This window comes from Hippoglossus stenolepis, chromosome 23 (genome assembly GCF_022539355.2).
Source record: "Hippoglossus stenolepis isolate QCI-W04-F060 chromosome 23, HSTE1.2, whole genome shotgun sequence".
Classification (NCBI taxonomy): Eukaryota; Metazoa; Chordata; class Actinopteri; order Pleuronectiformes; family Pleuronectidae; genus Hippoglossus; species Hippoglossus stenolepis.
Window position 1 is genome coordinate 5,747,694 of NC_061505.1, and position 24,894 is coordinate 5,772,587.

Sequence of the window (24,894 nt, forward strand, 5' to 3'; positions counted from 1 at the left end):
AATGAATGGAAAGTCCTGCGCAAACCTGTGTGTGTCAGATCAATACCCAGTTACAGACAGCTCAGCCCCACCCTGCCTCAATGCCTTGGCTCTAGCAGGAACACACACACACACACACACACACACACAGAAAAAGACAGAGTTGGAGCTTTTATCCTCCACATATGACTATATTGCTTCTGGCACAAAGAGAGAAAACGGTGAGAAAAAGCGAGGCAGATAGGAAAAGGTGGGGAGGCAGCGGACAGTCGGCCCCGTGAGAAACTAGTTTAGTCATGTGACCATGTACACAACAGAGAGAGAGAGAGTGAGGGGGAGAAGGTAGCGAGCGAGAGACTAAAAATGACAGATAAGGCACCTGAGCGACAAGGACAAAGAGACAAAGAGAGCAGGAAGAAGGAAATGTATGCAGACTGTGGAGAAAATAAAGAGCGAGCGAAAAATGTGAACCGATGGCCTTTGATTTCGCTTTTTTCTTTCTCCTGTCTTAGCATAAATGACAAGATGTCACATAAACGCAGCTGTGATTAACCGGTTCCCCCTCTGTGTTGTGACAGCGTGCGGAACTGGGCCTCCTCTCGCTGTAGTTCCCCTCCGCTTGTGCTTTTTTACGAGGCTCTTATATTCGTAACCGTCTGAAAGTGGGGAGTTAGTACGAGATCAAGGGACGGAACGGGAGGATGGGGGAACGAGGAGACGAGAGGGAGAATCCTTTAGGCGTCCGCTGCAGCTCCGCGCGTCTCGGCAAGGTGTAAATTGAAATGAAAATTAGATTTGACTTTGATTAAAATCTGCTTTTCAATGTTTCACATCATCGTCAGCCAGCGGAGAGAAAAAGAACGAATGGCCCGGTTTAAAGGCACAGTTCAGCATTTTTGGAACCATGTCATTAGAGTAAATATGAAGCCAACAGCCACATGTTTGCTAGCTAAGCTTAGCGAGCCACGTTTCTTTAATGTGTCACATGGCTAGCTTAAGGTACTTGGAAACTTTTGTCGTTGTTCTGATTAAGTGGGATTCAAACAATAACGCAAAGGTAATATATTTTGCATTTCTCCATTGTAACAATGGAGCGTAAAACTCACAGCCTTTGGTCCCTCAAAACTGTGATAACAGGCTGCAGCCTCTAGTGGCTGTAACGAGCAGATATTAGAGTCGTCTTTCATCTAACGACGAGAACGAAAGATGATGTTATTTGAGCTGCGAGTACAGGACGGGTACAGGAACATCACGCGCATGATATCGCCTGAACAATCGAACTCCCTCTGCTCAGCTTCCATTCATGTCTGAGGAAACAAATGAGCTCTTAAAGGATTATTGATTGAATCCCCCTCCCTTTCTGGAATATTCTCAGCCTGGAAACATGAAAGGGGATCTCAGAAATTTCATCCATCAACAAATACCTTTGATTCCGACCCAATGCGCAGCACAGACCGGCCCTAATCAAAGTGCAAACCACAGACAGATGAAGAGAAATGGACCAGAAAGTCAGTTTTCTTTTTTACGCTGTGCTCAGAATTTATTGATTGCCTTCCCTTTCTGTCCCCCCCCCCATTTCTTTCGCTTCCCTCCCTCGTCCACTGAATTTCTTTTGCAAAACCGCTGTAATCACCGGCAATTCGCAGGGCGCCTCGCAGCTGGACTCCAGCCCACTGCTGACAGAGTGCAAGCTCGTCGGTGAGCAAAGATACTGTCTGTCTGTGTGTGTGTGTGTGTGTGTGTGTGTGTGAGAGAGAGAGAGTGTTTATTTGTGCCGTCATGTGTGTATCTAAAAAAAAGGTCTATTATAGATTGCTGATTACCCAGGGGGGTCCCTCGACTTAAATCGAGTTGGGGGTCTGACACAATACGCCCACTCCGATGTCCTTGGGAGTCTCAATCCTCCTCCTCCCATGTTTTAATGTCACCAGTATGAACCACCTCATCAAAAGTAGTACTTGTGATTGTTGCTAATGCTACACAGCCAACATTTGCTTCAAGCGCTGTTTTCTTACAATTCTGTGCAAATATTAAGAATTGAATGGAAAAAAAAAAATTGTATTTGGCTCAGTCAATCACAACAAACATTAAACTACTTGGGCAACATCAGTTCAAATCATTTTAAAGTTAACTTCTTGCGGCAGTCAGTACATTTTGTCCACAATAAAGTCCGTAATAAACTTGGGCTGATGCAGGCTGCAGAAATGTGTTCTCATAAATAAATGCTCACATGTCCACCCAGCTTATAGACAGTGAGGAGAAAGCAACTCGATTAAAAACCTGAACAGCTGTGGGTTCGCCACGACCTCAGTTTAATCTTTCTGACTCTAGAGAGAGCCGACAGCTATTTACATAAAACTGTGAGTGGTCTCTTTCCTCGTCTCTCTGCCTGTCAACTGGAACATACTCTCCACAATGAACCCGCTGAAAGCTACTGAAAGCCACTGCTGCATCACTGCTGTATCCACATCATCTTGTCCTTTTGTGGGGCAAAACACCGGGATGACTGCAATTTGTGTCGTGGATGTAAATAGATCTGATGCAACACTCCTCACGGCAAATGTGGTTGTATTTTAGAAAGAGCTGGAAATGTAAAACAATCCTGATGACAGTAAAAATAATCAAAAGATTATTCACAATCATCCTGCATAGACTATAAGGTGAGAAATTACTCCAACAGTCTGTGGTCCGTTTGTTTTTTTAACCAATTTCCGTACATGGCTGCATCACACCTGATTAAAACTGGACGTTGACTCCCCGAGTCTGCGGCCGTCAGCGTCGAGACTTTCTGAATGACTCCATCCTGCAGCAGCAAGAAATCCTGCTGACATTAGACCTGAGAGCAAAAAATCCCAACGCAGCTCCGGTTAAATTTTGTATGATATCAAGAAAAGTGCTGTCTGGAGTGAAAAGTCCGCCCGTCTCTTGCAATTTCCTGCTGTGCCATTTCCATTCGGCCAGGGCAAATTGAGAAAGAAATGGGGAAGAGATTCCAAACCATAGCATGCAACATCGTGTAATTACGTGATAATCACTGAGCGACTGTGGATTATTAGGACTTTTTATTACCGCGGATGTTGTTAGACCCGTTGCAAAAACATAATTGCTTTCCATTGATATCCATTTTGTCATGATGTAATATCCATAACTGCAGAGGTTTGGTTCCCTTTAATCATTTCCATCCTTCTATTATCATTTTTATTAAATGTCTGTACAACATCATGTCGTCAGAGTCTGATATTGATAGTCTAATCGTAGCTATTAGAGAACATGTGGGGATTTGTGAGGTAGGAGTCAAAGCAGCCTTAGTTATCACAACAACGTTTTTTACATACCTGTCTACTTCTCATACTTTCACAGAGGGTGAGTCATAATTAAGCTCGCTCTGTTCCTCAAAGAAAAGAGGTAACACGAAGCACAGCAAGTGTAGAAATGCATGAAACATTCTTGCATCTACGACTTTCCTTTTCCTGAACGACAGCAACGAAACACAAACACCCTCTAAACAAACACACACACACACAAACAGGCACTTTAAATGCCCCATGTTCATCTTCCGTTCTCATTTCCAAATTCCCAAGATGCCGTGCGGTCACCCTGAACCGGGCTTTCTCACACCCTCTGATGGTTTCCCCCCCCCAGAGATGACAAGGGCACAGTGTATGGGCGCCGACTTTCTAAGAGGCGGTGGAGTAAACATTATAATTGCCGGGCATGTGTGTGTGTGTGTGTGTGTGTGTGTGTGTGTGTGTGTGTGTGTGTGTGTGTGTGTGTTGGTCGTTAAGACAAACTGCAGAAAACTACATCTAGGAAGTCGAGGACACACACCACCGAACATTACAATGAACTCGGCCCTGGTGTGCATTAGTGGATGTGCGCTACTTTACATGCGAAACCTTTTCAAAAGACATGGGGGAAAAAAATCGCTGATTATCCCCAAATCCTGGAGTCTCTCAAAGCACTCCACTCGGTCCCTGCAGGACAGGGTGACTTTAGGACAGATGAAAGCAAGGTTGTCTTCATATTGGCTGTCAATTCACTTAGTTTGAAGTGAATCAGCCTCTTGGACCATCTGTCATTAGGTGCTGTTCACAGAAAACCAGCCTTTTGTCAGGGATAATGAAACTGGTTAACTTTCCTGCACCAATGAAATGTTAAAGTAAACAAGTCCTGCAGGTTTGTTGCTCATCAGAATGTGAGTATTGGATTGGTCGGTCAGGGGTTCATCGTCATCAGCAAGATAGTGAACCGAAACATGCAACGATGAAATGGTACAGTCACGAGCTCGACCAATATCATGACCTTTTTAGATCAAGACAATTTTGCTATACGTTTGTGAGCAAGTTTCAATTCCCATTGTGTAGAAAAAACATTACAAGTTTCTTTTCCTCATGGTGGAGAGTCACTACCTTCACCTCTTCTTCGAGAAACACTACATTGAATACAACACAGCAAAAATACAGTGCAGCTCTCCTGCAATAATTAACACTTGCAGATTATTTCATATCAACAAGCTTATGCTCCTGTCACAGATCTACTTCGCGGGTCTTGAGCTCATGATAATGGAAAAACCTCGCCGCACTCACACTTACACACGATCTTGATTTATTGCCGAGCTATTTTTAGATCCCAGCAGATCTTCATTGAGTATCAGCCATGAAGCCGAGCGCCGAGGAGGAGCCATGTTATCGGAGATGATTTCTACAACCGCATGAATAATCAGTCTGGGAACATGAGAAGGATCCGATTCCAGTTTTTGCTCATTTACGGTACAATGTTGATGGCACGAGCGCAGAAAAGCATCTTTGAATAGAATTTAGAGATTATTGTTGCTCATACATCATGATGCAAACAGACGAACATGCAGTCTGCAACCAGCACCGTTCCCTGATAGTCGCCATCAATCAGGACAGACATAACTGTTAGCTGAGGGTGGACCCTCCCTCCACTGTGTGTGTGTGTGTGTGTGTGTGTGTGTGTGTGTGTGTGTGTGTGTGTGTGTGTGTGTGTGTCTCTGTAAGTGTCTCTAAGAGTGACAGGGTTCTCAACAAAGCAGTACGTTTAACGGGGGAAACGCAGGGAGGGTTTGTGACAGGCTGCAATGGTCAGGGGTTTATTTGACAGGTGCTCCCCTCGCAAGCCCATCTGATGACTGAGCGCTGCGAATGGCGGCTGACGTCGCTGCAGAAGCCAAGCAACGGCGCAGCACCCCTGCTGTTTCAGGAGGTTTTCTGCCATGGCGACGGGTCAGCCGAGCCGCTGATTGCCGGGTTACATGTTTCATTGGTGGTAAACGTTGTTGCTGAACCGATATTCCTTCCGAAGCAGGTGAGGCCCAAATATAGTATGTGTCACGTGGAGCTGAATAACACTTCTTCTGAGATTGAGTTGCATTTGCAGTTTGGCTTGTAGATGAAAAGCAACTTGTCTGCGTTCGGATACTGGAGCAATAGTTGAAATAAACAATGAGTGAACATGCAGACGTCAGAACTTCCTGTTGATTGTCGGAGGCCTTGTTACCTTAAACGTACATTTCAGAATTGTATCCTGAACAAATATAATTGTTATTCCTCACAGACATGTATTGTGTGTAAGTGTCTCTAATCTGACACTTAGAGAAGTGTTGGTCAAGAACTCAACAGGTGACCTTTAAAATAATGTTTCTGCAGCCTGCATTAAATTAATATGAAGAAGTGGAAAACCTCAGATAAGACTCCATTCGCCTAAATCCTATCGTATTTGTGTTTCCCTGTAAAAAACAAACAGGATTTCTCTTCGAAACACATATGTGTTAATAAGAATTAGTTTCAGTCTATCAAAATATAAAAGTGTATAAATGAGTAATGTGTAAATTAGCATTTAAAACGCATTTCTGCATTAGTGAGTGTAAATTGTGTTTTTATGACAGAATCGCCATCAACACTGCTGATTGTTCATCACGTCCTTCATGTATTTCTAAGTCAGACACCTTTTCCTCTCTATGTTTCTGCCCCTTCAACAGCTCAACAGGCCTCATTCAGCTCCACTCTGAGCAATGAGCGGTCACTTCCTGAACATGCACGTCACTCTGCAATCACCGTTTCCTCTTCTTTGTCTTTCTGTGAAATTATCTGTCACCGTCTCTGATGGAGCGAGGATGGCATGGCGGGGGGTGAACACTCGAGCTAGAGGAAAGTGGGAGGCGGTCTTGAAACAACCTCGCCAACCAGGGAGGAGAGTTTGACGTGGGTTGCCATTGTAATGTCGACAACCACGCACACACAGTCGGACAAAGTTTTAATCTGAATATTAGCACTCAAAGAATTTGCCCTTTTGTTTGCTTGCTTTCAAAGTGAAATATGCTTCTTTTTTTTCAACCATTGTTATTCAAGGTTGGACTGAGCACAGCTCTCCTCGCAGTTTCTATGCAGTTACCAAGACTATGCACACACACACAAGCTGCCTAGAGTTCCGATGCAAAAGCAGCCTTTGCATTGCTCAAGGGCAGATTTACGCCGGCTTTTCGCTCCCTCCCACGCAGGTCTCATGCATATTCCCCCATTTGCAGAATGAGCGAGATCCCAGGCACTAAGCTCCTCTGACCTTTAAGGCGTCTACTGCAGCCACTTAAAAGCGACGAGGGCTTAGAAATGCAAGCCGTGACCCTCGGCTCCCACCCCCTGCCAATCATACGCCGCATTACAACGGACAGATGCTCGTTTCGGCCAATCGGAGTGCCGGTGACATGTACAGATGTTAACTCTGCCCAGGAGACGTGGCGGGTGGCAGGTCCAGTCGTTGGAAAACACTTTAAAAGCCAATCAGCGCGAGGAGTCGTTTTAATCGCATGTGATGTCCCACAACCACATACATGTACGTACACACACACACACAAAGGTTCGTCTTCGAAAGAGGTACTTGAGGCACCATCCACACAAGACACGTCGTCATGGCAACGGGCTGAAGCGGCAGCTAATGGCCTTCTTATCAATTCAATCCAAATCACTCTCAGGCAAAACAACAGCCGACTCCCCAACCTGTCGTGCTACACAGGCAGAGGCAAGCGGGGCTCAATCATCCGCCCGAGTCCTTGAGATTTACACTAATGTGGTTTGAAGAGGGCGAGCATGCGCACACGCACACGCACACACACACGAAATGCAAGAACCAGATCAATGTCCACAGATCCAGGAACATTGCTCATAACGTATGTACATGTTTATACTCACATACCAACACATTCCATCATATTGACAGGTTCATGAGGAGATTTCGCTGTCACCTCCATCTCCATCTCCACACACACACACACACACACACACACACACACACACACACACACACACACACACACACACACACACACACACACACACACACACACACACACACACACACACACACACACACACACACACACACACACACACACACACACGTCTCAGTGAAATCCATCTTCATTTTCTGTGTTTGAGAGCAGCCCTGAGATTCAACCCTGCTCTCGTCCATAACTCATCCCTGTGTCTCCAGACGTGTCTGCAGATGCTCCTCCTGGTCCGCGCTGCTGTCTGAACCCGAGCAGCCACATTTAACCAGGAGCCAGGACGATAATCTTCTCCCTCAGTTATTTCCTTACAGATAGAACAAGAGAACCCTTTATACGACGAGATGTGAAAGACAAAAAGTAGCGGCTGACAAATGAAACTTTATCTTGACTCCGTCTCTGTTCACATTTTTAACCAAAAGTCAAGAAATGAACTTAGTATTTTCCCAGTCTCTGAATTTCTCTTTGACCCACTTACACAAGGCTCTCTGATAAATATCTGCCCATCTGGCCATCACTGGTTTTTGGAAGCAAAGTGCAGTTAATTATAAATAGGATGTCTTCTAAAAGGTGCAGCTCAGTGTTCGTGACTGTGTTTGCTTGTGTCTATTTGAGCGCACACAAACACACACACACACACACACACACACACACACAGGTATGTTGACTGATTAATACAACAGAGGGGAGAAGCAAAATTAGATTAGGAAGACAATTGAGTTTTTCAAGCTGTGTACCTGTGCTTATTCCTGCATATGTTATCACAGGCAGATACATACACACACACACAATACAAACGCAGTAATATATGCACATTACTCCAGCGTGGTGAGGTGGGGGGAAATTATGCAACACAGAGATGCATTTACAGTGTGTGTGTAATTGAGGAGACCGGGGTGGATGACAGTTCAGACGGGCTATGATCTGCAGGGGGATTTGGCAGGCTGAGCTAAGCTAAGCTAAGCCTAGACTGTGCCGCACTGAGTCGGATGGTAATAAGGGAGCTGGTGTAGTCATCTGTCAGCGTGCCAAACCGGCGCTGTCCTGCGGGAGCTCATTAGCTTAGCATTCTGCCTCTGTGGCCCTGCCTTGAATGAATGGGAGCACAAAGACAGAAACAAACACTCGTCGTGCTGCGCCTCCCGCAGATCATCCCTCTGCCCATTGTCTCTTTCTTTCCATGTTTTATCACTTTGTCCTTTTCTTTTTTTTCCCGCCTCATTTCTCTGCCTTTTATTTTTCACTCCACTGTGGCTGCGATGGTTATACAATTATAAAATCCTCAAGTCCCCCCCTCCAGACCTCCTCAAACTCAAACATTTCACTCAAATGAAAGTAAAAATACAAAAAAATTTACTCAAGTATAAGAACCACATCAAGTTTTGGACTTGAGCAAAAGTAAGTGTTTCACTTTAAATAAATACATTTAAATTACTTTGAAATATATGTGTATATAAAAACCAAAAACACATGAGCACTTAACATTTAAATTCACTACAGATCCGTATTTTTATTTGGATCTGCACCGAATTAAATATTAGCTCCCTTAATATGCCGGATTTCTTCGAGATCCATGAATCTTCTCTAAGAAATCACAGGAAATGTTTAAAACACCCTATCAGCATCGTCATCCCGATTTGTATTCGTACCAAAGTTTTATGATTTATGAACTTATTCCAAGTTTTGTGGAAACTGTCCAGTAGCTATCTGCTAATTAGCAAACGCTGTGAAAACTTAATCTCCTTGGCAGAAGTAATAATATGAACATGTAACGCAATGCTGTGTAAATATAGTAAAGTAGTAAGTACACATACTGATCTCTACTTTCTACTACTACTAAAAGTTTACCTAAGTACTTCACAAAGTAAATGTCTGAAAGTCAGTGGCGGGATGTAACAGACACGACTTTGAAGTCAGCTCTCGAGAGTCCGTCAATGCCCTTTTCAAAAAAGCTCCCAACCTGGCCCTCCACCAGAAACAAACCCTCGACTGAAGCTCCCTCACTCGACTTTCCTCCACTTTAATGGCGAGTCAAACAAAAACTTTTCCCAGGCTGAACAGTTTTCTCCTCTTTGTCAGAGCTTTTGTTCCACCTGCTCCTCTCCTACAATTAGCCCTTTCTGCCTGACAGGCTGCGAGACGTTTACATCTCCATTTGTGTGGCGGCCTGGGGCTACACGCTCCCCCCCCCCTCCCCTTCAACAGACAGACAAGTGGAGCCACCCAGTCGGGGAGGACGTGCGGAGGTGAAAGCCAGATTCTCCGCAGCGTCTCGCTCGCACCGTCTGACACCGGTGAATCAGAAACCACCTGTGGATCCTGATATATGGACTTTAATTAGAGGCTTTTTGACCGAGGTGTCGACTGTGTGAGGCGGGTTATTAAGACAGGATTGTCTGTGCTGAGTAATGAGAAAGCAACCCCAGTGGAAATCAAGCCTCACTCCTGGATTGGGAGGTTTCCCGTTACAGGATGTGGTCTTTATGACATATAGACTGTTTAAAGACGCCGCAGGGCTTCAGAATAATAGTTCATGTTTACGTGCGGACACACACGCACTCTCTCTGAGTGAGCACCCATCATTCAGATGACGCCACGTGGGAAAACAGAGTACAAGAGACACTTGCATCAGGTTTTACGAGCTCTGTGAATGCACACCTTCATTATTTAGCGGTTCTTGGAGTGCAGCGTCACCGATCAAAGACCCCCGTGCCCCCAACTGTAGGGAATTTTCGGCATTCCATGAAGGAAGGTTGTCAGTGCATCCCTCTCATCAGGAAAAGAAAATGCTTTTGATCATTTAGAATCACAGGGTGGCATGCATCATTCTGCAGCACACGCACACGTCAGACTCTCGGCAGCAGGAAGCTGGATTATTAATCAAGAGATTGGCTGTTTGCATGAGGAGGACCATGGACAAATCAAGCTCACAAATCAAATGCACTAATATAAATACCAACAAAAAGAAGACATTTTTTAAAGTACTAGCTAAATGTGCACTTAAAGTCCTTCTATCTCGTTTTGTGTATAACCAGAGAGAGCGTGTGTATAACAGAATAGTACAGAGGGAGCTAAATCGGATGAACAGAACCAGCCGGGATCCACAGGGGAGGACTGGGGATCAGAGGCCCAATCCTTTCCGACATACTTGACACGAATTTCTGCCATTTCGCCGAAGCTAAAAGCTGTCAGATGCTGCACACGCTGAGAAGAAGGGGGGAAATTGTTGTAGCTTTAACGGGAGCGAAGGAGAAAAAAAAAAGAGAACAGGCAGCTGCAACGAAGGGAGAGAAAAAGGGGGGAAGACTTCGTCGGTGCTGAACACGAGCCAAGGTACAGTGGAGGGACACGCACCCTAGAGGCCAGGATATCTTTGAAGTGCAGCTACATCAAAGCTCACTCTCACCCTTTCTTTTCCTTTCCAGTCGTCAAACCCTCAGTGAATGACGACGGTGATTGACATGCACACTGAAGTCTTTGACGACCTGGGGCGACCAGGAAGACACACACTTGGCCCTGAAGCTTTAGGTTTCCTGCAGTCGGTGCCGTGCCGGAAGGTGCCGAAGAAGAGAATAGCAAGTATGTGCATGTATGTAACATAGGATTCTAAATACTACAAGAAATGCTTTGTGAATGTTTGAATAGGAAGGAAACCCTTTTAGCGCTATAGCGTTTTTGATGAGAAACACTGAACTTTCTGTTTGTTATTGTAAAAACAGGGTGAAACTTCATGATTGACAGCTGAGGCAGACGAGTAATTGGTCGAACCCTGTGTATCGACCTCGATGGCAACGTTCCCATCCAGGATAACTTCATTTCTGGACAGTGGGAGGAAGAGGAGACACTGGCTGCAACTAACAATCAATTCAATTTGATTAATCGATTATTAATTGGTTAAAAAGAAAGTTTGGGAACTATTTACATTAAAGCCTTCAAAGAAGACACAACAAGTTATACACAATCCACCAGTAAAACCAGAGGAAGAAAGAGTTATCCCTCCAGCTTCACTTCCAACAAGTTTTGTAATTTATTTTAATCAACGTAATCAACTAGCTGTTGCAGCCCTAGTGGAGCCGTCGTCTTTATATACAGTCTGTGGACCTTCTGGATATGGGCGATGTGATCTGCTGTGTACTAGTACTCAGTATTTCCTGCAGCTACTGCTGGATTCTCTGGTGCATGTAATGGGAATCGAGGTCGGTCAAAGTTCCAAACATTAACAGAAACCTGCACAAAGACGTGAAAGTATTTTATAGGAGTTCCTTCTCCTTCCTGCACACTGTCCCAAACTCACAGCCTCAGACTCATTCAAAAATAAAAGCTCCATGTAATCCTTTTTTTCATTGTGAGAATTTGCAGGGATTCAGTGTAGTGCGTCTCTCTTTTTTTTTTTTTCTCGCTCGGCTGCCGTGGGAAACCTTATCACTCCATCATCCCCATTATCGCAACCTTTGACACTCATTTGGTTTTGCTGCAGGTTGAGTATAATTCACCGGCTTCATCTGTCCAGGCTCTTCAAACAGCAGATAGTGGAGCAGAGATATAAACAGGGAAGTTTACTAATGGGGGGGGGACGGAACATGGAGTACACACACACACACACACACACACACACACACACACACACACACACACACACACACACACACACACACACACACACACACACACACACACACACACACACACACACACACACACACACACACACACACACACACACACGATCTATCATCCCAATATGATTGGCCGTGAGTTGAATTCATATTATCTGGTTGCCTCTTGCAGGCAGCTCATGATAAATTAAGTCGATGCTTCACACCACCACCACCACACACCTCGCCATCTAGCTGGAAAATAATATCTACAATAAAAGATGTAATTTATGGAGATTTGTGACATCCAGAGAATCTGAGCTACCGTCTATTGTTCCCTGCTTCACGTTCCCAAAAAAAAAAACTGTGATGTGACCCGTATTACTTAACCTTGGTCCCCAAGTGGAGACTCAGGTCCAACTAACAATATTAATGCTGCCTCTGTTTTAACTGACAGAGGATGGAGCTTGAACGAGACTCTGTTCTACTGCCAGATGAGAGATGACAGCATATTTTCAAGCGTGATGCTCAAGAGACAATCTTTTGTGTCCCTCCGAGATGAACATATGTTTGTGATGTATTTCACTCACTGTTTACGTTGCTGTTGAAACAGATTTTTGTTTCTCTGTCTTTAGTGCTCTGGGTAAAAGATTCACGATTGATTTATGCCGCAATCGTTGTGTAAGGGTTACGATTTATGCCGTGGCATGCTCCATCTGACACGAACCAACCAGGAACGGCGTTTCCCGTGTTTACACGGTGTTGATATTTTTATGTCTCTGTGAAAGATCAATGGGAGATTCGAGCAGCAACAATCCCCTCACTCTTCCTCCTAAAGTCAAACCTCCAGCGGCTGACATGACTAACTCTCGCCAGATGGAGGGTTATATTTCGTCCCCTGACATCGTATTAATCCAGCGAGACAAGAACACAGAGTCAGGATTCCAGCCATCATCTTTAGATTAATGTGACAGGAGGTTGTGGCTGCGCTGCACGGCCTTCGTTAAGCTGAGCTCAGTCAGTATTCCCACTTTTCCCTGAACTCCTCGGCTCCGACAGGCGGTTTTTCTTGCTTTGTTTCTGCAGGGAGGACGGCGGACGCGTCGGGGGACTGTTTCCACAAGATTAACCGAACAGGATTAATTGACAGGAGCTGCTCAGTGAACACAACACAAAAATGGTGACGTTGTAAAGATATACGGATCCCTCTATAATGCGGCTGCTTTGTACCTCCCTGTTTGAAGTGTTGCTCTCCATCTGTCGCTTTCTCCCCGTGTGAATAAGTTAACCCCCATGTGCCACTCCCAATTACTCATCCGCTCTTTTAGCGTCATCCTTTCATGTGTATCCATGCTAAGGCCAGTTTGTACACAATGCATTGCGTGACTGTATCTCCTCAAGCAAATGTATGCGAGTCCGAGTCCCTTATTGGATGTGACATGTTAAAGCAGCCGTATTGCTGCTGCCATTTTGCACATACATAATGCAATGTACAACAAATGTATTTTCTCCCTTGGCTGCCGAGGGCACCTGAAGAGGATAGCATGACAGCAAACATGAAATGTCACCCGGCTGCAAGTGGACGAGACTTGTCGTGGACAGGCAGGACACAAATACACAAAGGTTTTCTCCAATTAGTTAAAAAACGGATGTTAATGAAAGGCAGAGCAGAGGGTTTTGGTTTTTTCCAGCAGATATGTGGCCATTACTGCCGTCCACACACTTGGCTTCCTGCCATTTTTTAAATTGTGGAGATTATTTACGCTACATTTTCTGGTCTTTACACACACACGCACACACACACACACACACAGTCCTTGGTTGTCTCTGAGTCAGTTTGCCACTTCCTCCCTGATTTTGGACGGGTGGTGGAGAACCCACTCTGGTTTTTGTAGTTGTGTTGTCACTTTTGCGTGTTGTGTCTTGTGTTTTTCATCAAGATCCATGAATTATTCCCTGTAAAATTGGTGGAAATGTTGAAAAATGGTCCCACACCCTGCCCCTCAGTGGAAATCCATTTAGTTGTTCTTGTTTAATCTTGCTTGCAAACACAAACCAATACAAACAAACCAACAAACAATCGGACAAGGGGTGAAAAGGTGAAAACACAACTTTCTCGGTGGAGGAAAAAACAGCGGCCTCAACACTCTGGATAACATCTCAGCAAAGTAGGATCTAATGAGAAATTGGAGGAGAAATTAAAATGTTCCCACATGAACACACACATAAACAAGCTTCATCCTGCTCACTGGCACACAACAAGAACTACAGAGGACCGGGGCCAATTAGCTCTGCTGTCATGGATCTCATGCAGTTAAAGCTCCTATGTAATGCAAGCAAGTGGAACAGTTTTGTTTTTCCTTCACTAAATTATCCAGACTCCCGGTGCAGGGATGTACATGTAGCATGTAAGCCAAAGCTCGTGTTTTGGCATCTCCGCAGCAGGACCGATTGAAGTCTTCAGCGCCGGGGCCATCGCAGCATGTGTTGAACACAAGATTGATAACATGATGTACTGATTCTATTTGCAGCTACGGCCGTGCTGGCAAATCATCTGTTTTCCAGCAGTGTGCACGAGGACACACGAGGAATCCTGTCATGACATGAGATGCGTAGTTTATCAGCTATTGTGTGGATATTCAGTTCAGAGGCATATTTGCTCAACCTCTTTCATGTCGATTTTCACGTCTGCACACTTTTGTGTCGATAGTTGCTGCACAACATTGTCTATATTTAATATGAGGGTACGTAGAGTGTGTTCAGACTATAGGTGTCATGCACAGTAATGACCACCACGCTCCCTCTCCAACAGGAGATCAATACAACCCTCACTGTGCAGGCATGTGTGTGTGCTGCAGTGTTACAAAGAACAAGATATGAAACTAGGACAAAACCTGCAGATTGGGGTGAAAATTGTCATTTGGCAAAAAATCTAATCAGCCAGATTTTGAGTGTTCAAGTAAAACGTTGGGCCAACAAGCTTCAACTAATTCTCAAGTGTTGATTTCATCCACAAATTATAAACACAACCGTTGAAGCTCCCCTCGCTGTGGCTGTTCCTGCTCATGCACATTAGTATCTGAGAGTGGATGTGTGCATAGTTGTATCACAGTGGCGCACATTCAGCGCCCAGCATGAATAAGCAGGAGTATGTGTGTGTTGCACAATAAATCAGACCCTCAGCTTCAGCTGCTTAAAATAAACAAATAAAAAAAAGAAGATCTGAATCAATTAACCACCAAAGGTCACAGAAACAAAACCACTAATTGGCGAGCGATGAAAAGTGGCTTTAATGATCTGTCCATGAATAGTCATAAATAACTGTGATTCTGCACCTAAAGGCTCTTGTGTGTGCGAATGCCACATGTGCACGTTTGATTACTAGCCTAGACATTATGATTCCAGTAAAATATAGCTTCAATTTTCAGAAAATAATCATAATCTTTAGCGCTTTAGCCATTAGCATTAGCTGTCATTTTTGTTAAGGGGTCAATGAATAAATGTTAACACGCGAAAACTTTAGCTCAAAAGTGTTGTTATTCGCTGAGTGGCGACATTTCAATTGACGAGAAACTAATTTTGCAGTGTAAAAGTGGAGCTGAAAAACATATTAACCACAATTTTTATTTCTCAATCCACTTAAGTGTACAATTTTCTTTTTTGCATGTTAACCTATATGCAAAGTAAGAAATAAAGTCCACACACTGCAGCAGTTTGATGCTTTACTTTTTGAAATCAGGATATAATAATGTGATATGAGCAACTCTTCCCATGAATATCAAAGCTAAAACAAACTGTGTCTTCTTGGCATTTGCGTTGTGACTTGATGGTGTCACTAACACCTGTTAGGTTTTCCTTTCCGCTGATCCCACATCGGGGGCCAGGAGGTTGCCTGTCACCTCTTAATCCCCTGTTTTGCCAGTGAAAGAGTGAAAGAGCGAGGGAAACTGTTGTTGTGCAGCCCTGATTGGAATCCTGTCTTGGCTAATAGCAGGATTATGTCTGAGTCCCACTAAGCCAGCACTGTCAGGTTTGTATTCAGTTATAGCCGGGGTATCTCCTGGGTTTTTGTTATGAGAGAAGTGTTATTGGATGTGTGAATGTAAACACTGGCGGGAGGAAACGTGGAGGAGGACAGATGCGCTCATAGAAAAACACCTTATGCTGGAAGTGGCCAAATCGTTTTTTTTACACATCACAATCAACGTCGCAAGAGCCGCTCCTGTTTATCAATTGTGTGGATTTTTTTTCACTCATGAATAAACCCGGTGATTTGCAAGGTGCCGAAGTTAATCTGCTTTGCATAAATAAATTGGGATGAGGCATCTGCTCCTTTTACAGCTCAAAACGGGCGTCAGAAAATCGGGAAAATTAGGTAATTATTCATACACGGCTGACGAACCTGAACATGTAAATGAAATTACAAAAATGGGCTTTTTAAAAATATTTTAGGCAAATGAGATGCGGAGGTGTCAAGGCACCTGGGATCAGTCGGTGATGTTAAAGCCAATACTAATTCAGTCAGTGCTTCATGGAAATGAACACTGACAGAAACGAGTTGGGGTCAGAGCGTGATCACACGGGAGCCACGACCCAGGAGCATCTTGGGATTGGAGAAATGCTAGAGGGGGATCAAAAGGTCCAAGTACGTTTCTGTAAATTAATTACATTCAGATGATTTGTATTCACCAGCACATATAATGATTCAGATTTCATTTATACGGCGTTGTTTTTAATTGCTAATGGAACATTGTAGTCCACCTGACGGGAATACACAACAGGTAATAATACGCTTGATGGAAATTAAATGCACAAAGAAACATCATTAAAAGAGGAATAATCAGTTCACTTAAGATATTAATTGGAATAAAACTTTCTCATTATCATGTAAATTAGTTACGTGCAGTAACATTTACTTCAGTGTTTGCGTCAAACTGCAATATCTGAAAAAAAAAAAGTCTTTGAAATGGTACAGCCCACCCTGCTGTCTCTTTAAATGCAGCCTCCGAAGGACGCAGCCCCACTTCAGGGGTTTCATTGAATTCATTCATTGTACTTCCCTATTTGAACTCAGATTTTAGTTCTTTTGTTTAATATTGTAAAAACAATTTAAAGCTTCCTGTTAAGATTTCATGCTACTTTATATTTAACATGTATTGGCCCCCAAATGAATTTGAATGAAATTGTTATGATTTTGCTTCTAACAGAATATACAATCTTTAACGGAACGTTTTTACTGGAATCGTGAAACTGCGGTTCTTGTCCTTCCTATCTTAAAATCCCTTTAATAAGATTTGATTGTGCTTTTCATTTATGAAGTTTTCAGGAAAAACAGTGAGGAATGAATACGGTTCTAACTAATCCGCAGAGTCGCTCTAAATTAAAGCATGAATCACATCACTGGGACTTTGTCCAAGATCAGATTTCCGATCAATGACTTAAAAACCCAAAAGGGGCCATGTGTAGCTGAATGCCCTTGATCCCTGAGTCAGCTAACAGGAAAGATCCAGTTCAGAGTGGGCATTTCAATTAAGGAGTTAATGTAGCGCTGCCAGTGGGAAGCACATAGAAATAGATGTTCCCAAACCGTCTGCTCTGACTCCCACTTCCTCCCGTTTCTTTCCAGCTGTTGTGCAGAAACAACCATCCATCACCGGCTATTTGTGAAGCTGGTGTGTTGGCGTGTGTGTGTGTGTGTGTGTGTGTGTGTGTGTGTGGACGTTTGCCAAATGAACAGCTAGTGTCTGTCCTTTGTGTCTGTGTGTGTCTCCCAGGTGACACATCACATCTTGTCACAACCGTGACTCACATTTGCTTGGAGTGGTCCAGGGTTTGGGGGACAGGAGTGCACACACACACACACACACAACAAACACACACACACCTCCAACTTGCAATTACTGTAAATGCTTGAGTGCACACATGCTCACACACTGACACTTGAGGGCACCAAATTGGGTAGGGATGGTTAATTATTTAAGGTAGGGGCGGAACGGGACATCGCTAAGATGGTATTTTCTTTACTTTACTTTGTGTACTTTCAAAGCCCTGTGTGTTATTTTTATGAGGGAACCGAAATTTCTAGCAGCACCCCTGCTCCCACACACACAAACCCCCTCTTTTCTCCTGCCACATCCCATCATGCCAGCAAGCTGTGTAAAGTGCATCCTTTCATAAGACTGCTGTGTATTTATCCAGTGCAGGTGCACTCGTGATTAACTGACTGAGGATTATGGGAGCGAGCGGAACAATCAAGTAGAGAAAGGTCATAGCTCGGCTGGGAACAAGACTCCCGGTCCCCCGTGCTCCACTTGAGCTTTTCCGGAGTCTGGATTTTGTTCTGGTGTGAGCTCGGTGGCCCTGCAGGCTCGTCTTAAATGGGTCGTCGTGAGCCTGCAGAGCCCTAGACTCATCCTCAAGACCCGCAGCAGCAGAACAGTAAGTCATCTAGTGCCTAATTATTTTTTATCTTACGTAAAATAATGTGTTAAATGTGGCATTTCATGTTAATCTGTCCTCTAGACTTAGATTTGAATAATATTCTGCTTTTGATGTAGTGGGCTGCCTCAATTATGGTGAATGAAACTTGGTCACTTCTGATGTTGTTAATTAATTTGGAACAAGATGTTTAGTTTTTAACAACTTGTAAACAGCACCAATGTCTCCGCTATTATCTATCATAGGCTACTATGATCCAGTATCTATTTTTACACTAAAATGTTTCTTTTTTTCCATTGTTATCTTTGTCTTAGCTGGGTATATGAAAAGATGAAAGATATGTTTAGGGGCCTCACATCAGGTTCGGCAAAACATGCTACTGTCTGGGGCACCATGGTTGGAAACCCCCGGATGAGGACCGATGCCACTAGTTTTCTGCCAAAAGCTTCATAATTTTCATGCTTTGGTTGACGTCTACATTTTTTTGACAGGCAAGAGCTGTGTAAAAAAAATCAAGTAGCCCAGAATATCAACCCGAACATTAAACACAAAAGCTTAGGTGCAGAGGCTGAACTTAAGGAGGGAGGCGACTGACACACTCCATCAGATTCAGAGAAACCCTTCGTGCTGCCCACTAAACACTGAGGCCCAGAGTGGAGGGACGCTGGTGGTGGAGTCGGCAGAATATGTGGTTCAGCGTTTCCCCTTCACGAGAACAGCACAGTAATCAATTCCGTTTAGTACAAATCCAATGCACTTAAACTTCCAGCGCAAATAACCACGGGCTGCAGAGCAGAGGTACATTTATCGATAAAGCAATTAATTCAAATCCCTCCTCCCCCTCCCGGCTGCTGCGTCTTGCAAAGGACACATGATTAATGTTTCTCAAAAAGTAACTTGTTACTCATTCAACAAAGTAACAACTACGATTAATAATTATTATTATTACTATTAATTATTTCATTGTAAAGCATGTTATATTTCTATTCTAATGTGTGATTACAATAAAATATTTGATAACTTAATGTGTTATTATGATATGATACAATATAAAAATGTCATGAAGTAAAGACGTCCCAAAAAGTTGACTCTGCAAATAATCGTCGGGCTTGCAAGGTCCAATATGGTTTGAAACAGTAGGTGGCGTTATGAACCATGTTCAACCCTTAAATAAAAAATATATATAATTTGGTAACGGATTGTTTCAAGATGGCGCCATGCATTTCTATATTTGCTTGCACAAAACACAACACAGCAAATTCCCTTGTACGCGTAAACCTACTTAGCAATGTACGCTAGTTTTCTAATAAATGTGATAATAAAACCAGCATTAGTGTATTTAAACAAAGAGCAGTCTCATAAAGCTCCACAAAACAAATGTAAGTGTACAGTATCTCTTTAATGCCTTTGACAACAAACCAGATAGAGTGAAGCACTTTGACACATTCAAATTTAGAATATGTAAAAGTAAAATTAGGGGCTGAGGAATAAAGTTAAAAACTTTATAAAGTTAAAATATTTGATTTGTCAAAGCTGTAAAGTCATTGGCCAAAACTCCAGCGGTTGTAGTTTTAATATAAATCGCTGAGGAGAGAGAGACACAGTGAGTCAAGTGTGACAAGGTAAAGTAGAGCCAGACCGGAATTAACTATTTTACTTTCAAAATAAAAGCACTAACCCTGAGTACTAGTGCAATTAGGCGATTCTGGAGCTTTTTTTATGAAGGGGAAAAATACTACTAAGTTTATAAATATGAATAATTCCTCCCAAGCGTTTTGTAGAATCTTAGCCCATCTGAGTGGAGAGCTGCGACGCGTTTCCAGAAAAGGGATATTTTACTTCGACAAGGCCCACCGGTAGTCTCGCTTTGATTGTCTCCCGCTTCCCGCCCGCTCGGCTCCGCAGAGACAGGAGGATGCCACGGGGAGAAGCGCTCCGACACACGGCGTCCGTCCTGCGGTCTCCCGGCGTCGCCTCTCGGCCGCAGCATCTCTGATGGGCGCGCTCGCTCTCCTCCTCCTCCTCTCACCGCGCTCCTCCTCGACGCTTGGATATTTCCCGAAGCCGCGAAATGAAGCGAATGAATGTGAGCAAACCAGAAGTGTCCCGTTTTCTGTGCCCGTCTCCGGCAGCATCGCCATCTCCTACCCGTGTGGACGCGGCGATCTGTAGTTGCGTGCACCCCCCCCACCCACCTACCCCCTGAGGATCTCATGTAGTCGCCACTAGTGGACTACCCCAAACTTTTACCCGCACCTCTTTTTGTTGTTGTTGTCCTCCTCGAGGTTTTTTTTTCCGCCTTTGAATCAAAACCCTTTTTTTTTTTGTCAGGATAGACCAACTCCCGGAAAACCCCGACGAACCTGACATCTGCTCCCGGGCGACATAACCGTTCTTAGCTGGTTATTCGCCCCTTTCCCCAAGCATCGTCTCCGGGGTGGGAACACGACGGATGCTTTGCCTTGCTCGTCCATCCCGAGATTTTGTCCCGTCTCGTTCTGTTGTGTCTGTTTGTCCCAGCTCAGTGGCATGAAAATTCATGAATGCGTCCAAGGACATGTACAAATTACGCATGCACCATGGCGGTAGTAGGCTGTGCGTAATATCCTATTCTTATCCCCTTACCACATGAATGCAAGTAACCAACACATTCTGTGTCATTCCTTGTGTTTTGGAGAAGATTTGGCAGATCCATCCTAACTTGAATTGGTGTGTGGATGCGTGTGGAGCATCGGCGTTCTGGGTAAGGCAAGGCAGCCGATTGTAAGGCTTCGAACCTGGAGTCAAATGTTCTATTATTTATATTCTGCATTAGGCGATGCATGTGAGGAAGGGCAACACAGAGACCTCCGTGTTTGTCCTAAAGTGCTTTGGACCAATTATGTCCTAGAAGTCCTCAGCACCATTTCGCCTCTTGAAATCAGTGCCTCTAAATGTGCCAAAAAAAAGTTCTTGGCAAATTACAAAAACCTGTCATCTTCACCTCTTTGCCTTTGCCACGAATAACGCCCCATGCGTGTGGATGGATCAGGGAAATCTGTGCGCAAACCTGCACGTCTGTCCATTTGCCAACCCCCCCTCCTCCTCCTCCAATCCTCAACCACCCCCTGCGTGTGCGCCCCTGGCCGCGCTAACGTTGAACCCTTGCTGTTGTATGTGTCCCAACAGCCACGCTGGAAGTCGCCCCCCATGTGGCCGTCGGGAGTGGGGAGCAGGCAGCCCTGCCCGCGGGAGTCGGCGCTGCGCAGGGCGGCCGTCAGCGGCAACATCAACGCCCTGCCGCCGCACCACGTCCCCACCGGCCGCAGCGTCCGCGTCTTCATCTGTGCCAACCCCGACGGTAAGAGCCTGCATGCGTGATATCCCCTTCCCCGTCCTGCACACTCCTCTCAAGCCTGAGCACCGTCAACATGACACAAGACGCAGCCTCCTCCTTCACTTAATCTTTACAAATGTTTCCCTCCAGAGCTTGTGCAGTGTTTGAGATCAACTACCTGCAGAGGAAATGAGTGTAGCCCGCTTTTCTAAGATCTATTCTGGAAAAAAGCAATCACAGGGAAAAATCTGCAGCGTTCACCCACAAGTGCAGGGGAACACTTTGGCTCGGGCATGTGATGTGAAATCTATAAGGTTAATGCATTTGGATTGAAAATAAAGCCACCGTCCAGAGCTGGTGATCTGCAGCACTGACATTGAAAGGGAAGTCAGGACTCTGGGATTGAGCTTTAGTTCATTCACCAGTCATTGAGCTGTGACATTTAAAGGACCCACTTAACCTGATGGAGCCACTGGAACATGTCTTAAATTAGGTTACGCAAGGCCACATGACAACAAAAAGAAAACAAATGGGTGCATGATTCATTCCGGCAACGCGGCAAAGCAGCAGATTGCCTCGGACACAGGGTGCACGGTGTGAGCAGAGTGCAAGGCGGCCGGGGTCGTGAGGGAGACACCCAGTTGCAGCTCTGTATTTGAATAAGCCCTCTGGGCCAAGGGGGTAAAAATAGGCTCAGTAAAACTGGAGTAAACAAGGCAAGGGAAGTAGAGTAGGCTATGAGAGAGAGCGAGAGAGAGAAAGAGAAGGAGGGCACGCCAGGATTAAAAAAAAGGAGGTAGTTTTTTGTCGATACATCACTGTCATTTGCTTGCCCTTGCTGCAGACCAAGAAAAGAATGAATGAATTGACCTCGGATTATTGCACTGTTATGATCTGCAGCAGAGGCAGAAAAGTCTGGCGTTGTCTCGCCACCTGTAGCTGACTCAGTCGTTCAGATCATCTCGTCACAGCACCAATTCAACCCCCCCCTCCCACCTCCATCGCAAGGTACATGTAGACGGAAAACACGGGGGCTATTCCAATAGTTATTTTTAGGCTCAAATGGAAAGGTACACATCTCCGCCTGAGCTGTGAGGAGAGCTAATTATGAACTGAAGTGAAGCGAGGTGCTGACATTCAGAGACACATATCCGAGAGATGAAAGTGACCGATATGGATTTTTTGGGGGGGCTAATGGCTATACCGATATCAGGGAGTACAAGTGTGGCATGACAAAATATCGGCCGATATTGATTCCCCCCCTAAAAATGGCCAATGATTCATAATGCCAAATTCAGACTACACGATTTTCAGATTCATCAGATTAATGTGCAGGTCACACCGTACTGGGGACAGGTGGGGACACACTACACAACCCTTTACCAGGAGAACCCCTTGACCCCCCATCCTGCTCTCTAATTGGCTGTTGTAATTATTACTCCAATCAACTAATGAGTTGGCTAGAAAGCTACTTGGAGGAGGCGTTGTGTTGATGCGAGGCTCTTCCAAAATTTTTCGACAATTGGAAAACTGGGCTAAAAAGCTGTCTTGTTGAGTAGGCATAAGATGGCATGAGCAACTGCTTATGACAAAGGAATGTGATTGACACCCTTTCCACAATAATGTGGATACTTTGCAAAGAGAACTTTTTCTTTAGGCCTCTCATCCACATGCAAGGTCGGAGGGTCAAAATACCCCAAAATATCCACAGCAGTGTCGACAAGGATTGATACTTTACAGTTTAACCATAAACTTTATTCTAGATGACTATAAATAAAAAGAAAACACAAATATATAGAGCTTGAATTAACTTTAACTTAAATGTAAACATAAATGCACTTTTTTCTGCATTGTTTATTCTGTAAAATAAAAGTTTTCATACCAGCAAACATAAACCTGATATGTATATTGAGCGATAACAAATGGGTCGGGCTCTAGTTTCCAGTGAAGGGAGTTGCTGATATCCAGATCCATATCCGAGTAATGAAGCCGTACACGGCATCTGTACTTCAGACAGTCGCACAGAAACATTATTGAGTCCCCCACAAGATCACAATAGTCCAATCAAACATGTAATGAAGTATTCTTTACATTTGTTTAGATCTGTACGGATGAGTTCACTTTGTATTTCCAGTTGCAGCTACGTGGTCAGCAACAGAACAGATTCAAACCGTCCTCACATACTCTACTTGCAGTCTCTTTCCCCTGTTGCAAACTCTCCCCTGCTGATACGTCATGTGCCGTTATTCATGAGTGTGACCCTGGTCTGCCCTCAGTGCCGCTGCCGAGCCTGTATTTCCATGTTCACTAGAGGGGGCTGTCCATGCATTTATTTAGCTGTAGGTGTGCAGTATAATGTGGTCACAGCAGACAGAGAATCAATAACATGCCACAAATGTATAAAAGCATCTTTTTCCACTGCACTCAGTCGCAATAAGAGAACCCCTCCTTAAATCCCAGCACTGGCAGAACGCTGCTCTGGCCTTGAGAACGAGGCAGCGACTCTGCAACTCTTCCCCGGCACGTTGAGGAGACACCGAGTATTTATCCCTTCATGTCTCCGAAATATAAATGTGTGGGCAACGAAACGCAGCCGCACCATTATGAAGGAGTCACTCAAGGCCAGAGCAGGATCGCGCTTATGTTGACGAATTTCCCCCTCGAGGAAAGTTAACAAAATATATGTCGCACATAACTGTGTAATCCGTGATAGCAGAGGCAGCGCGGGTGAATCATGCTATCTGCAGTGATAATCACACCATCATAACTGTGTAGCAGCACTTTTTTTATTGTGTATGTGAGACTGGAAGGGGCGGGGGGGGGGGAGGGGCCACTCTATACTTTGATCTACGGCACTGAGAGTTTTATGTGCTCTATAGCGTTGGCTCTGCTGAATGCGCTGACCCTAATGCCCTTAATCAAAAAGCCACAGACGACTGTGACGCACCCGCTGCTGCATTCAGCTGCACAGACCTCTGCTGGCTCCGCTTGTGTCGTCTTGGAAGAGGCACGACGCTCCGGCTGGTTTCAGACGGGAAAAATGTCCGGACCATGGACTGTACATAAAGATGGACGACATGACAGCTCAGTAAAAGTGAAGCCAAAGTGTCTCGATCTCCACCTGGTGGCTCGCTGCAGCATAGGTCATATATCCTGCCTCCTCCATGTTAGCCGATGGGACGTGAACCAAACTAAAAAGTACATGGATTCGTGGAGTTTAGCTACATTTGTGGATAGTGCGAGGAAGTGTCGTCCATCTTTAT

At 44.5% G+C, this 24,894-nt stretch overlaps 2 protein-coding genes across 3 annotated transcripts in view; one reads left to right on the forward strand and one right to left on the reverse strand.

Moving 5' to 3' along the window:
- LOC118102335 overlaps positions 1-24,894 on the reverse strand; it is a 90,702-nt gene that overhangs the window by 47,640 nt on the left and 18,168 nt on the right. The window lies entirely within an intron of this gene.
- The window catches only part of LOC118102278 (NACHT and WD repeat domain-containing protein 2), a 43,323-nt gene continuing 38,654 nt past the window's right edge, over positions 20,226-24,894 (forward strand). Inside the window, exons 1-2 of the mRNA XM_035148355.2 lie at positions 20,226-20,401; positions 21,484-21,655. Coding sequence (XP_035004246.1) covers positions 20,387-20,401; positions 21,484-21,655 — 187 coding nt within the window. The 5' untranslated portion in view covers positions 20,226-20,386. The remainder of the gene's footprint in view (positions 20,402-21,483; positions 21,656-24,894) is intronic.